General features: G+C 39.2%; 1 protein-coding gene across 2 annotated transcripts in view; it reads left to right on the forward strand.

Moving 5' to 3' along the window:
- CARMIL1 (capping protein regulator and myosin 1 linker 1) overlaps positions 1 to 15207 on the forward strand; it is a gene marked incomplete at its 5' end in the record, with an annotated part of 194315 nt that overhangs the window by 128129 nt on the left and 50979 nt on the right. For both annotated transcript variants that reach the window (XM_080338963.1, XM_080338964.1), the window contains 4 exons: positions 4791 to 4963; positions 7177 to 7245; positions 11678 to 11771; positions 14011 to 14109. In XM_080338963.1, the coding sequence (XP_080195089.1) occupies positions 4791 to 4963; positions 7177 to 7245; positions 11678 to 11771; positions 14011 to 14109 (435 nt within the window). The remainder of the gene's footprint in view (positions 1 to 4790; positions 4964 to 7176; positions 7246 to 11677; positions 11772 to 14010; positions 14110 to 15207) is intronic.

A 15207-nucleotide genomic window follows, 5' to 3' on the forward strand; every position in this document is an offset into this window, starting at 1 on the left:
TTCTCCACAAATAGCTGACTGTAGACTTCAGTTGTCTAAACACCTGCTATTCCTGTTGTGTGTATTGTTCTACCTCCCATTTCATGGTCTCCACGCTTTCTTATTTTCTGCTCCCATCTGTGTCTGCACCCTGCAATTCAGTGGAGCAGTTTTTACCAGGGTTTCCGATGTCTCCTTCTGTACAAAATCCATTATACCCGTATTTTTATGTTCATCTTTTATTACTGCTTAGTTATATTTGAAGTGATTTGTTTAACTAGGCCTCTCTGTGTGTCCTTTTAGTTGAGATTGGTGATACTGGGTTTTTTCTTGATTCTTTGACTACCTCCTCATCTGAGTCTTTAAATCATGGGATGTCAGTGTGACACAGTGAAGTGCTGCATACAGACACCGGAGCTGATTCTAATTGAGTTAGAATCTGTAAAGAAAGCAGAAAATCCTTGTTTGCACAAGTCAGATGGAGCATCATGCTAAGAGATGTATTGGTAGATCTCTGTGTTACTTTTTGTACCAAACTAGCCTTTTTGGTTTGCATTTCCTGCTCCGTCTCTGAAGGGAATGAGAGGTACACGGCCCTCTTCCCCTTCTCTCCTTTTTCTGTTGATGCTGTACTGAGGGGCAGTATCATGTCATCAGATAACACTTGCTTCTTCTCTGTGGACATTTGTCTCTGCCTTGCCCTGTATCTCATGCTTAGTCTTTCACAGCTATCCTGAAGACTGTTACGTCAAACCAGATTAATCAAAGCAAGTGTAATTTAGTATGTGTTTTCTCAATTTCCTTCTTCCCTTTGCTCTGTTGCAGGTGAACATTTCTTCCCACTCAGGCCATATCCTAAAACACCCCTTCAACACACTCTACATCCTTTCAGTATCCAAACCATCTTCTCAAACATGCTGTTGTTTGTTTTTGGTTTTCCTATTGAGATTACTACACTGTTCGTATACTGTTTGCAAGGATTACATTTCCAAATTTCACTTTATTGTCTCTCTTGAGTGTTACAGCCTTCTGTTTATCCTTCCCAGCTTCTGTTTTTTGAACCTTTCAGGACAGAGGAAATGCAGCTGCAAAATTTTAGATGCATCCATCTCACAGCTGTACCTCCCTTGCATCATCAGCTTCAACTTCCTGTGCTGCTTTTCTTTTCAGCCCACAGGCAATGTCAACCAGCGTTCCACTTTCTGTCTTTGCCACAATCCAGGGGTCAGATATGCTTCTATAATTCTTACTCACCGTGTCATTCCTGAGCCAACCTACAGCACACGCTCTGTAGTCTCATCTTGTTTCCAAACAGCATCACAATGAAATAATCCACCAAAAAGTTATTTTATGTAGGTACTTAAAATACTGTTTCTCCTTCATGTCATGCATTAGCCTTTGGGATACAGCATGTGATCCTGTTGGTGTTAACCTGTCTCTTCTCTCTCCATGTTCTTTTCTCTTGTTAATCCTCTTCAGTGAAGGAATCTTGTTTGCTTCTGTTTCATCAGGTGCTAAAATCAATCTGAAGCATTTAGCAGGTAAAGAGTTGAGGACATAGGCTCTGTAGCACTGCGTTGCAGATAGCTGGATGCTCCTCACTCTATCTTGAGATAGTATAGTGCTTAGAAAATTATTTTAAGTTTCTAGTTATTTTGTTTTGGTTTTGAATCCTAAATGGGGTGGTCCTTATTCTGCCATCACTGTGCATTTACTGCCACAGGACATTAAAAAGTAAGGATGGAATTGGAGAGACCAGGGTATGATGTTACCCACATCACACTCCTTGATCAGAATTGTTTGCAGGCTGGTGCAGTTTGGGGACCGTGAATTACCTATGTGGAAAGTTGAAGCAAGATGCTTTAATCTAAAATAGTCATCTTCCAAGTGCTTCTTCATCTATTTATACACACTTTAAATAGATCTGTTGCTGTGTTAATACGAGTTATGAGTAAAATGATGTCAGCAACCAATAGCTTGGTTTTATGATTGTAAAAATACGGCTAGACGCAAATGTAATTCTACACAATTGAAAAGCAGTGGTAGGAACCCAAACAACAAAATTTCCCCGATGTTTAATATAGACAGAATATAATATTTAGATTTGGTTTTGATTTTTGTTTTGGTGTGTTTTGTTTGTTTTTGGCTTTTTTGTGAGTTTTTTTTTGTTTGGTTGGTTTTTTTCTCTCTGAGTAGATGCTGTACTGTGCCAGCTATAAGGATGTATTCTTAATAGTACTGCAGGAAGTGTCTGCAGCTCTATGCTTACTGTGCCATTTCTTCTTGCAAAAATATATGTTACACTGCAGGTACTGTGTACCATTACTCAGAGGAGTAGTCAGTCCTGCATAGCTACAGAGAAGTATTAATACTACAGCACTAAAAATCTTTAGTTCTTAGTTCAGTGTTTGCGGAATTGGCCTTTTGAGGGGTTTTACAGCATTTTGGTTTGTAGGAGAACAAATTTATCTTGATTTAATTCTTAACTGTTTTCTAGCAGGAGTGTGACAAAATCAATGAATACAGTCATACAATTTCTAATTCTATTCTTGACTTTAAGAATTCCTCTTCCTTAATAAGATTCTATTAAGACATCTCCACCATGTTGGCAAACTATCTGTTTTCTGCAGCAGGGACACTGAAGTTAGACTTCCATTTTCTCAATATCCAGCTAAAACTATTAAGTTGTTAAAAGTAGTAAATGTTTGCAGGCTATGTGGATTACTGCCCCTTCTTGTGGGTGATTTCTTTTTGGTGAAGTTTTTAGTTTGGTTTTGGTTGGGTTTTTTTAATGTACTGGTCAGATAATTTAATGAATATTTAGCAGCCTGTACTTTTAATCCTTCAGGTTTACATTCTGATTGTAGTTTGCATTCAGGTCACCAAATGGGTCCAGAGGTTTTTGCTTCTTGCTCATTGAATAAATGATAAGTGTAGCTGTGTATCGTGGTTCATCCACTTCAAAGACACTGCTAATACAGCAGGTGCTTTACTGTGCTGTATGTGTATTTTGTATGTGGTATTAATGGTGTATAGTTGTCAATCCTTACAGAACACAGTGCAGAAGCATTTTTAATGATACACTGTTTTGTCAGAGTATTGGAATGCAAGAGGTGAGAAATCCTTTCCTAGGAGGATATTTGAGTTTTACAAAAATTGGTATGCAGGAAGGAGCACTTGAATGACTCTTTCTAAAGTGACACATGAGAAACAGAAGAAATTTCGCTTTCACAAGCTTATTGGCGATTTCTGAGTGCTGTGTGATGCTGCTTTTCTGTGAATATGTCACAGGAGGTCTTCTCAAACTTGTGCCAAGGGCTCTAAATGTCATTTAAATGCAATGCTAATATTCTTTAGGGTACATAATGTAATAAAATGGGGAAACACAGACAGATTAAGGGCATTAACATAGTAATTTAATAACTTCCATTTAAAATAAAACCAGCATGTGGCTTGTGTTACTGTTAGACTTTTTAATTATAAACCTGCTGTGCCTCCAAAATTTTATGCGTTTTCTCATTTATAAGGGCATTTCTTATTGTTGCAGGCTTTTTGCTTATTACTGTAATCCAGTGGTGTTTGTAGGCTAGAGACACAAAATATAGCAGGTGCCATGCAAGCATTGTGGACCCTGGAAGATCTGCACAGTTCTGTTGGTTTATTTATATTAATCTAACCTTTAGGCATCTAATGTAGAGGTGCTGTGGTTCGTCTTTACGAGATGCTGATTTTCCCATATGGGTAATTTGGAGATTTTAGGCTCCTAAAATTCATTCCCCAATACTTGTCTAAGTGGGTCTATAATGACAATAAACTCTTCTGTATAAACTTACACTTGAGCAAGGGAAACGTTTTCTGAAGTTCTTGTTCATCAGCAAAGAAAAATTACAATTCCAGCAGCTGTAATACCTCTGCAAGGCTTGATGATGGATAGACTGTGGTTCTTGAGTTACTGCCGTTGAGTGTTGGGATACTGACAATGAAGGGAACGCAGGCAGTTTTAAAAGGATTTTTCTTAAGGCTTAGAGTGTGACTTGTGGCAGCCCAATAAAGTAGTTTCAGCTTAACATAGTATATGAAAACAAAATAAACCAAAAAGGTTACATAAAGGTGTTGCAATCACAGATGTCCCAACACCACTGTGAATAATATCCATTGACTTCCTCATTTTAATAGATACTCTTTTTACTGTTTTTAATTTCGGACTTGCTACAGTTTTCTGTCTCTTTCTTCCCAAATGTCCACGCCCTTAGTTGAACGAGCAGGTACACAAAATCACTCCTGAAGTTGAAGTGACAATAATGAAACAGTTTAAAGGAATTGGTTTTGTTTTAACAGTGTCTCAGATCCTAACTTGCCCTTGGATAAAGCTCTCAGTCTGAGGGAGAAGAGGGGAGTGCTATTACAGATATTTTAATTTCACGCTGACAGGGAAGCATGCTGGTTAAGCAAAACCCACTGGACACTAGAGAGGCTGTCTTGTGAAGCTGGCTGTTGCTACCTTGCCTCTTTTCAGGTTACAACTCTATTCTGTTCTTAATAGGACACAAGAAACTATGAGGCACTGTCATTTTTTTTTTTTTTCCAGGGTGTTGCAACTTAATCTATGTGTGTGTTTGACATCCGTGTGTTAAGTTATTGATTCCCAATTTGTCGTGTGTTGTAGGATCTGCAGCAAAGACAGAAATAACTCTTTGATGCTTACTGCTGTCTCCAAGAGTTTGGGGAACTTGTAACTTCTGTTGGTTGATGTTTGAGGAATTGCGTGCATTATCAGCTGCTGTTATCAGCGCCTTTTCTGTGCTCCACAGCCTCTGCAGTCATTGTCCCTCGCAGATTCCAAGCTGAAGACTGAGGTCACCATCATTATTAATGCGTTGGGCAGCAATACTTCTCTTACGAAAGTGGATATTAGTGGAAATGCCATGGGAGATATGGGAGCAAAGATGCTGGCAAAAGCCCTACAGATAAACACCAAGCTCAGGTAAGGAAACATATTTGCAGTGAAAGATAAAATGGCTTAATAATACTGAAGTTGTTGGCTTATTCTCAAGCAGCTTCTCTTCAGAACCCTTCTAGGTACAGCCACTTTATAGTGGCTCCATTGGGAAAGATTCTCATCCTTTTTTCTTAAAAAAAAAAAAGAGAGAGAAGCAAATTGTCTCTGCAAAAACATTTCCGTAACTGAAACTGGAGAAAATTACATTTTCTAGATTTAAACAGAAAGACCTCTTGTTGGAACATGAGAGCTCTAAATTGCCTAGAATCATAGAAAAAAAAATTACCTCGTATAGAAGCCTGGATGTCATGTAATCCAATGTCCTTCTCAAAGCAATGCCAACTTCAAAGTTATCCAAGGGCCTTGTCCAGACAGGTTTTGAACATCTGTATGTACAGGAATATCACAGTGTCTCTGGGAACCCTGTTCCAGTCCTTAGCCACTCTCTACTGTTCTGCTTTCCCTTTTCTACTGCAGGCCTTCCCAGCAGAGAAAGTTCTGGTACTTGAGTGCAAAACTAAAGTAAATTATTCTTTGTCTTCTGGCGTGTCAGTTTGTAGAACTAAGAGCATATGGAATTGAGAATGGGTAGCAGCATGGACCATCCCTCTGTCCCCTCTCCCCTGCCTACAGTGCTGATGGACGTTGGCATCTCTTCTCGGCACCTTCATTTGCCTGACAACTTCGCTGCGTTTTAGCACATGTCTGGCACTGATGGCTCGAGAGTATCACTTTTTTCTATCCAGTGTGTGATTAGCAAACAGTAAAACCATCAATCAGCATGAATCTGGATGGGGATCTCTAAATATGTCACCATAATCAGGAAAGCTAATCCTCACTCCTTCTCTTGTCAGACTGTGCAGATGAACCTACCTCAGTGTATGGTCTGTGTGAAGAGACCACTTGGTGCTTGGTCTCCAAGCATTTGTTCCCCAGATGATAAGAAATTCCCCAAAGCAATCCTGGCTGTTTTGTTCAGAAGCAGCAATTCTGGTCTTTGTGTTACTATGCCCAAACTGAATATTGAACACGTCAAGAAAACAGTGGAGAAGTGGTTTAGGTTTATTGAATGAAGAGATAAAGCCTTGATGGCTTTCGGAGTAGCAGACCGAAATGTTCCACAGTACACTGAATGTCACAGTTGACATAATGTCAACACAGTCTGTGCCATGATTACAAACTGAATAATGCAATGGTGATTGACTCTGGTTAAAATACTATAAAATCAGATCCAAGTAGAAATATAAACACACTTTCCAATGACTAAAATCTGATCTTTGCAGAGTGGGTGTAGAATCTTTCTTCCTCTCTTCCTTACTTCCATCTTTCCATCTAAAAAACATAGGGATAATTCTGCAACAGCAGAAGTTTGTCAATACCTGTGAAATCCTGCTACCTATCTATTTTTTTCCCTTTAACACCAGAAATCTTTGTTTGATTTTGTGCCTTTTTTGTAAGAACAGCTACAACTAGTGCTCTTGCACAAGCAAGATTTATCCGCTTGACTGTCTCTTCTGACTGCTAATGAGATCTTTGAACATGTGTTTGCAAATTGTCAGGCATTCTGCTTGAGTGGTCTAAATTGAGGGAGGAGGGGGAAGGCATCACTATTATGTGTTCAGAAGAGCTGCAATTTGGGCACCTAACCTAATGTCTTGAACTGGGAGCTAGTTATGTTGCACGTAGAATCACAGGAACTGAATGGTGAACTAGTACAAGATTGAATACGCAGTGGCCGTCAAATTTTGACCACCTTTTTCTATAACTGTAGCCATATAGCCTAGGTAGAACAGAGACTGATCACTGACTGCAATTTTCTCAGTTTTCAGTGTGGGCTTGCAAAGCAGACATTTGAACATTATTTTTGATGCTATTCCTGGAAAAAGCTGGAATTTTATTTCCAAATCTTTCTGTTAACTGTATCTTAGAAAAGGCATGTTTTTATGTTAATGGTGGAAAGTACAGTACAAAGTCCTCTTTAAAGAAAGGGAAACTGAATTTTGTAGTATCTTTGTCCCTAACTTCTGTCATTTCAATGTTTTAGCATATAAAGACAGATTTTTAAAATGTTGCTTGTCACTAGGCAATTTTGAATACACAGCGCTGTGTTATTTCAATACGCAAAGTTTCAATATAGACTTATTTGTTGGTTCTTGCTTAACTTTTTTCTTTCCTTTTCTCTCCCCTCCACCTTTCAGAACTGTAATATGGGACAAGAATAACATCACTGCGCAGGGCTTCCAGGACATAGCTGTGGCACTGGAAAAGTAAGTTCTCAGGCAACTGAATGACTGATAAAGAGACCAAAGACTTAGATCCTGGATGATCTGAGTGGCTGCAGTTCTCACCACAGTCAATATGATTTGAAAATGCCGAGTGCTCTCAAATTTAAGCATCAAGGTGCTTAATCTAAAGGAAAATGTGTGACTTCACATCTTTCAAAGGATAAGAAAAGGTCTGTGGCTCTTTCATCCATGCTCTGCTATCAGCATTAAGGCCATTGAGTTCTGCTGTTAGCATTAAAATTCTGAATTTGAGAATATTTTCCCTTTTTTCATTCTCTGGTGTGGATAGCATGCAGAAATTCTATTCTAGTCAGTGAATGAAGCTGTATACAATAACAGAAAATTACTGGAGTATGAATTTGTGGTCTGACTATTTTTTCTCTCCCGCAGCAACTTGAAACTAATAGTGATGATCTTGGGAACTGAAGTTGTTCATCGTAATTGCTGTGGTCTGGGTCATTTTGCTTCCTTGAGCTTACTCACAGTTGCAGCCATTACCAGTGATAGATGCTAAATGACTTTCATCTCTCCATCTCCGTCACATTTCTTTATATGTTATTATTACTTTTCTTAAGAGGGAAAAATTACAGATTTAAATTAAGCAGCAGTTGCAGTTGGTTCACATCATTAAATTCCTCAGAGAGGAACAAAGATTCTCTTAAGAAGTTGAAGGTAATGTACAGTTGCTAGTTTCTAGGCAACACATCTTGCAAAACTTTATAACTACTTAGGGGAGCATCTTAATCCTCAGAGGGGTTATAGGGCTAGAGCTTATAGAGGTACTTGTTTTGTGAAACTGTTGTAGTTTTTATACTTGGTTTCAAAATGAATTCTGTTTCACTGATGGGGGAAATTATATAAATGATGTATAATTAAGCAAATCATCTTGGAATGATTCCATTGATGATAGTGAATAATAATTTGCAAAGGTTGTTTGTCGGCTTGCAGACATTTTTCTTTTAGAGAGCAATAGCATGTACATTTATAAGAAGGTCTGGTACAAAGGAAAATATGCTTATTTTCTGGTTAGCCTCAATTTTACTTTTCTGTTCTGAAGTGCTTGGATAAGTAAATGGAAAGGAGAAGGAAATCCTAAGGCAAAAGCAAATCACCTAAGCAGAATAAAAAGAAATGCTACAGATTGTTGTGTGACATTGTACTTTATTGAGGTGACATCTCATTTGTTTAGCTTGGAAACTGAGGTCATTTTATGTCTCCTGTAACATTTTAAAATTGTTAAAGCCTTCGATAAAATCACAAACTAAGGCACAAGCAACAAAGGTTTAGACTTGCGAGAGAGAGACTGTCAATACTGGCTGAAAACAATTAGTCTTTATACAATCCATCTCAAAGGCATATTGAGAACATCCTGCACCATATGTTTCCTAAAAATACAAGAAACCGTCAATATTCTGTAGGAAAGAATTCTTGGTTGCTCAAAGTGGAATGAAATATACTGAAGACGCTTGGGGGTATGTGTGTTGTGCATGTTGTTTTAGTTTTGCAATTGAGAAAAATAGTCATATACTAAACCACGAAAAAAAAGAAGAAAGCTAAGCTCTCAGAGTATGATAAAGAGGCTGCGGAGAACTGAGAGGGAGTATAACAGAGTTCAAAACAGGATGAAGTAATTTGAAGATGGGTTTTTCCCCTCCTCCCAGCTTTTCTTCATCTGTTTATAGCTGTGTGAAAATGTTCTTCCTGCAAGGGAATTCCAGGAGCTCAGCTGTTGGGGCAGTGCTGCCCCAAGGGTGTCCCAGCAGCTGGTATGAGAGACTGAGAGGATCTTCTCTAGAGTCCAGAGCAGGTGTCAGGTCAGGAGAGCATTTCAGAACAATGAGCATCCTGGTCAACCTGGCCATTAAACAGGGATTTGTATCTCTGTAATTGGCATGTGAAAGTAAGCATGTGCTTGTGTGCTTTGCAGCCTAGAGCACATTCTGTCATAGAACTGTACAGTATTGCCCCACATTCATTTCTAAAATATATTTTTTCTGTATGGCCTGACTGAAGAAATAGCGCAGATTCTAAAATCTGCTGGGAAATGCTGGGATTTATTAGAGACCTGGAAATCGTTCCCATAGCAGTGACGTGAAATTCACATGCCCAAGCCTACAAAACAGATGATCTTACTCCCATTTAAAAAAAAAGAACAGGCAGTAAAATCATCACTATGCAGCACTGATTGTATGTCATGAGTGGAGCAGGGGTTACTACAAGGGAAATAACGTGATGAAATGTAGGACTGTTGTCACATGTACTGTATGTAGAGGGTGGGACAGGCAGTTTTTGAGACATCCTTTCCAGTCCCTGAGCACCTCTCCAAAATTTAACATCCTTTAAATATAGGTATTTTGTTGAGAGTGTTAATGTGTTACAAAATTACTGGATTATTGAGCTGGTAGAGAAAAGTACTCTGTTACGAGAGACACGTGGAGTGTTAATAACAACAAGAATGAAGGAATATTTTAGACTTCAAAGGAAACAGAGAAAAATGAAGTGTGAAGATAAAGGTTGCTCTGATGACTAAAGTTGAAAAGCAAGCTTTAAATTCTTGATATTTTTTTTTGCCCCTAAGAGCTGGTTAATTCTTAGATGAAAATAAACTGGCATTCCAATACAATGCTGTCTGGAAGGAAACCAAGTATAGCGCCTTCCTTAGGGTAGTGGTCTTCTAAAGTTCTACCTCTGTGACTGGGTGTTTGTGAGGTCTCCTTGCCTTTCATTTCCCCCCCTTCCTCTGTGTGTGTGTGGGTGCACTAAGCCTTTGTCTAAATTGAATTTAGCATATAATTACTAGCATGAGAACCAACAATTATAGATTCCAATGAATGTGATGTATGAAGTGTCAAACAGCTGCAGAGAATCTTGTAAATCTACCTTTGTTTCTTTTTAACTAAATAAACACCCCACCTGCCAGATAGTACTCAGGCAATCAGCAAGTTCTGTAATTATTGTGTCTTTTAGCTCAGTATCTTTGACATTTAAAAATCGTCCTCATGCTGTTGGACAACCAATTATTTGTTTTTTTTAGTATTACATGAGGACATAAGAGGATCTGTACAGTCTGCACAGTTCTTTTGAAAGAAGGACAAGACAACTAGAAAGAAAAGTTAATTTTCTGGCTGTGATGCAGTTGGACACCGTGGAAGGACAGGGACCTTGCTGACTCCGCATGAGTAACTGCCTGCCAGTGACAGCTATACATTGGCCTGTTTATGTTGGGGAAGAAACACAGAAGTCTTCGTTATCATTTAAGATAAAATGTTGGCCGGTATCAATGAGGAATCAGTGTGTTTGGTAGTTCACAAGACCTCTGTCCTTCAGAGAGTGGTGTTTCATGTGGCTAAGGAACTGGTGGGAGAGGAGGTGAAAGAACATTGGAGTTTCACAGTAATTAAGGTGTCCGCTGAAGGGGATGGGTCCACTGAAGTCAAAGGAGTTGATTCAGTTGAAACTTGTCGCTTTAAGGTCTTCAAAAATGGATGGTTGCAACCATATTTGTGAAGCTCTGGATGGAATAAGAACAGACGGCTAGTGGGACATTCGCAGACAGCCAAAGGAGGAGGAAGAGATGTTTGCAAGAAATTAAGGCTAATTGAAAATAGACGCAATAATTTCCTTTCCAGGTTTTAAGAACTTCCTGATATTTTTGCCTTAATTTATTCATATCTGAAGGTGTGTGGACGTACCACTACATGCAGCATTTTAGGTTTAACTGTGTCATGCTTGCTAAATTATGTTCTCAGACTTTAAACACAATTTTGACTCAAGACCAAAACCCTATCTTTATTCCTCTATCTCAGCAGATGGACAGAGCTATGGAAATATTTTCCAAACAAATAAGTAAAATACAGGTGGCAATTGTTTGCATAAAATAATGTGGAGATGCTGTGCTTGTTTTATCAGCTTATATTAAAAATTCAGTAAGTGTCTTCGAATTATTGTAAACACAGGAAGCTATTAAATACTACATTTTCAAAACTCATTCTCGTGGTCCCTATTTATATGTTACTGAATATTTCCATTTAGACTTAGATCTGATGGAATTGCCAGCAGGCACCAACACTCCCTGTTCTGTTATGATAGAGGAGAAAGTCATCCAACACTGTACACAAAGGTATGGAAGACAAATAGGCCTTTAGTTGACAGCCATTGGGCACTGGCCACTTAACTGCAGTTTGTGCTTTTTAAAATCTCTGCCTCTGTCTTGTGTTAAAGAAGAATTAGCAGCAAAAAGGAACACGCATGCTTCCAGTTAGTCCACTTACAAATGTGAAAAATACATTCATGGTATCTTCCACAAACAGGCTGGATGCATCTTATTTCTCCCTTCTAGTTTATTCATAAGGAGGTACAGTAATTATGTTAATTTTTGTTTTTAAAAAGCCTTTTTTAAAATATTTTTCTTTAGGAATTATACTTTGAGATTCATGCCTATACCGATGAATGACGCTTCCCAAGCACTCAAAACGAACCCCGAGAAAACAGAAGAGGCACTGCAAAAGGTATTGCATATACCGCCAATGTACAGAAATAAAACCACAAAATATAATGTAATAATTTTAAGTGGCTGTGATTTCATGCTTGGCTGAATAAGAATTCTAGGCTAGATTCATTGATTGATTTGCATGGACGTATATGTGGTAATCAAGTTCTGCAAGAGCCTATAAGGCTTTTTATTCCTAAGAATGGTTGAAGAATGATGGAATACAATGGTTTAATATCAAAAAGTCATGACTAAATCACTGCAAGCTAGACCTTGTATTGCTGTATGCAGGACTATGGAAGGGAGAGTTAGAAACCGGCATGCTTGCTACATATCTGCTCATGTGTATTTCCATATGCATAACGTTATTAGGACACGCTTTTGATTTTGGCATAAAAAGTGCAGTCAGCACTATAAAAGACAAAAGATGCTCTTTAACTTGGAGGAGGATAAAAACATTTAAAGCCTGTGCTTTATATTGTACGTATAAAATTCACACACTGTATTGCCCTAAATAAACAACTGCACCAACATGTTCTTTTGGATGAAGAGGTGTTGACAGTATCTGCAGCTGTTCCACTTGCATGAGTTACAAAACTCTCATCTGAGTTTTAATATAGTAAATCTTGTGTGCTCCAAATGAGCCTCCTGCGCAATCAGAAAGCATACAGTTCACATGTCTTTAATGAACACTTTTCCTTGAGCCTGGCTAAGGTAATGAAAATCTTATAAATAGTTCTTACAGATAACTGTGATTAAAAAGCAAATATCTATGACCCTTATTAGTAAAGACATTTTCAGTAAAATGATTCTCACAGGGAAAAGTGCTGGTAGTTAGTGCCTTTTTCTTTGATGCATGAAAATGGTCTAAATTTGGCTTTAAAAAGTCTGAATCACGGGGGATGGACATATTTCTTATATCTTGTTTAATATAATTGTAGGTAGGTTCATATCTGGAATGATAGATGCATCTTTGAAAAAGATACCATGAAGCTTCTGGCCACAGGGATTTAAATTCTACATGTTAATTAGTCATTATGTACAAAGAGCATTTTCTTCATTTCAAAGTTGCTGTGAAACCGTTTGGCCCCGGGTTTGTTTTAACATGTGTGGTTCAGGCTTTCTTTACATGACACAAGGAAGCTCTCTCCAAAAAAAGGTGACAGTCCCTGGAAGGGTGCTGGGAACACAGCTAACGCCACACAGGCAGGAACGCCTGCTCGCACAGACTGAGCTGTCGTGCCCAGCGCAGGGACACCTGAACTGACTGACTGATGTCTCAGGAGGGTCCCCAAGCTTCAGTGCACCACAGCTTGGGTACAGCGAGAGTGCTGCTGGCCCTGGTCCAGCACCAGATGGACATGGTAGCTAACCTCTCCAGCTCTGGCATCTCTACAGCACACTTCAGTGTGGGTAAACCGCATAAACCACGGGAGCTTGTTCAGGCTCTTCCAGTTCTTGTCGCTGATGCGAGCGAAGAGGTTACAGTCAGTCCCTGTTAGTCTCTGCATCACAACCGGCTGGTCACTCCACCCATCCTTTTCCCCTCTCTTCCTTTCAGACCAGATCCATCATCACAGATGGACCTTAAGCAACTTACTAGCAGAGTATTTTGGACTTGACTGAGTTTGACAGAGCCAGGTTAGGGGAGTTACTTTATGTGCCATTAAGCTGGCTGATGGTAGGTGTTCATTGCTGGTGACAGTTGTGATGTCTGGGACCAGCAGCTGTGGATAGGAATTGCTTGTCTCTGAGCAGCTCTCAGGTACTACTTCACCTTAAGTAACCTTTACACCAAGGCTCCTGCTTCAGTCAGGCACTTCTAGGTATTTTATCTTCTCCCCAGACCATGCTGCTTTTTAAATCCATCTCTTTGCGACAGACCAAATGCATCTAAGAGAAATGAATCAGCTGTCTTGTGTCATCGTGGTCTCTACAACACTTTATGAATAGACTTCCTTTAAATATTTCTCAGGCCTGGGATCTACTCCTTTGTCAGCATAACTTATTAAATGGTTCCAAATAGAGGACTAATTCATAAAGCACTGGCAAAATCACTTTCACTAGTCAGTGAGTGAATGAATGCTTGCCAATGTGATTATTAAGCATTGTGACATGCAGAATGGGATTGACAGATAACAAACAAAATTATACTTAGGCAATCTTTCCTGTCCTGGTTTCTGATATGGCAGTGAAATTGAAAGCAAATTACAATGCAGAGAGTCAAATCAGTTTCCTAACCTGACTTTCATTTTTAGATAGAAAACTACTTGCTTCGTAATCACGAGACCAGAAAATACCTACAGGAGCAAGCGTACCGGCTGCAACAAGGCATTGTCACAAGTACCACTCAGCAGGTGAGAACCATCTTCCTTACTGGTAGCTCTTGGAGTCTAAAATCTGCCTAGGGACAGAGTTGTCTCTCATTCTGTCAGAGTACCTTAAAGCAGGGTGTTCTTCATGGGTGATACTTGGTTTCCCAAGAAATAATAATTGTCGATGATAGTATTTTTGGAAGGAAAAAAAGCTTTTGGAAGAGAGAGGTCTTATGTATAGGAGTACTGTGTAGAAGAAGACCTGAGCTATTTCTAAGGGAACTACTGTGGAACTGGGAACAATTTAGTTCATTGATGCTGAGGACCCTGACTGTTCAGTAGACTCCCATCAGTGTGGCAAGCATCATCATGCAGTGATGCTGCTTCTGGTGTCTGAGTCAGTTCCAGTCTCTCTGCCTAGCACTGAGCAACCCTGTGTATGTGCCCATGGATACCACTTGAGCAAATAGCCTTAGAGAGAGAGAAAGTCATAATCAACCTCACACCTTGAGAGCTGTGGGTGTCATGAGAAGGTTTACTCAAAGGGACGGAGCAAAGGAAGGTGGAAGTTTTCCGTGTTCTTTATAGTCTGGACAGCTGAAAAGGCTTTTCTGTCTAACACAGCCCAAAATATCACTTGAAGCTGGAAAGCTTGTCTGTTTTGTCAATAGAGTACACCACTACCAGGTTTGCTAAATGCCACATTTTGTTATGTTTTGGTTTTTTCCTTTATCTTGAGAGGACTACAAGCATTTTCTGTGGTAGCTCACTGTTCTCTGTATTCTAGTGCATTTCTTGCCAGTACCCCTCAGGACTATTTTTCAGCTCCAGTGTATGACTGAAGCAAGGTGGCGTAAGCAGAATAAAACTTGTCATGGCCTTTGTTTTAAATTTACTTCCATGTTTGTTTGTGCCAATTGTGTTCTGTGCTAATGGGATACTCCAGCAAATAAGAGGAGTATCTGTTTTGCTCTTCAGCTGAGTTGGTGAAATTTCTCTCTGTTCTCTGCATATTTTTTTTGGCGAATCTCAATAGAAAATGGCCTTTTTCTACATGTGTTATTAAAATTTAATGGGACAGACTTCTATTACTAGAACCTGAAATTATACTCCAGCCTCTCAACAGAGAAAATGGTATGT

This window comes from Nesoenas mayeri, assembly GCF_963082525.1.
Source record: "Nesoenas mayeri genome assembly, chromosome: 2".
NCBI lineage: Eukaryota > Metazoa > Chordata > Aves > Columbiformes > Columbidae > Nesoenas > Nesoenas mayeri.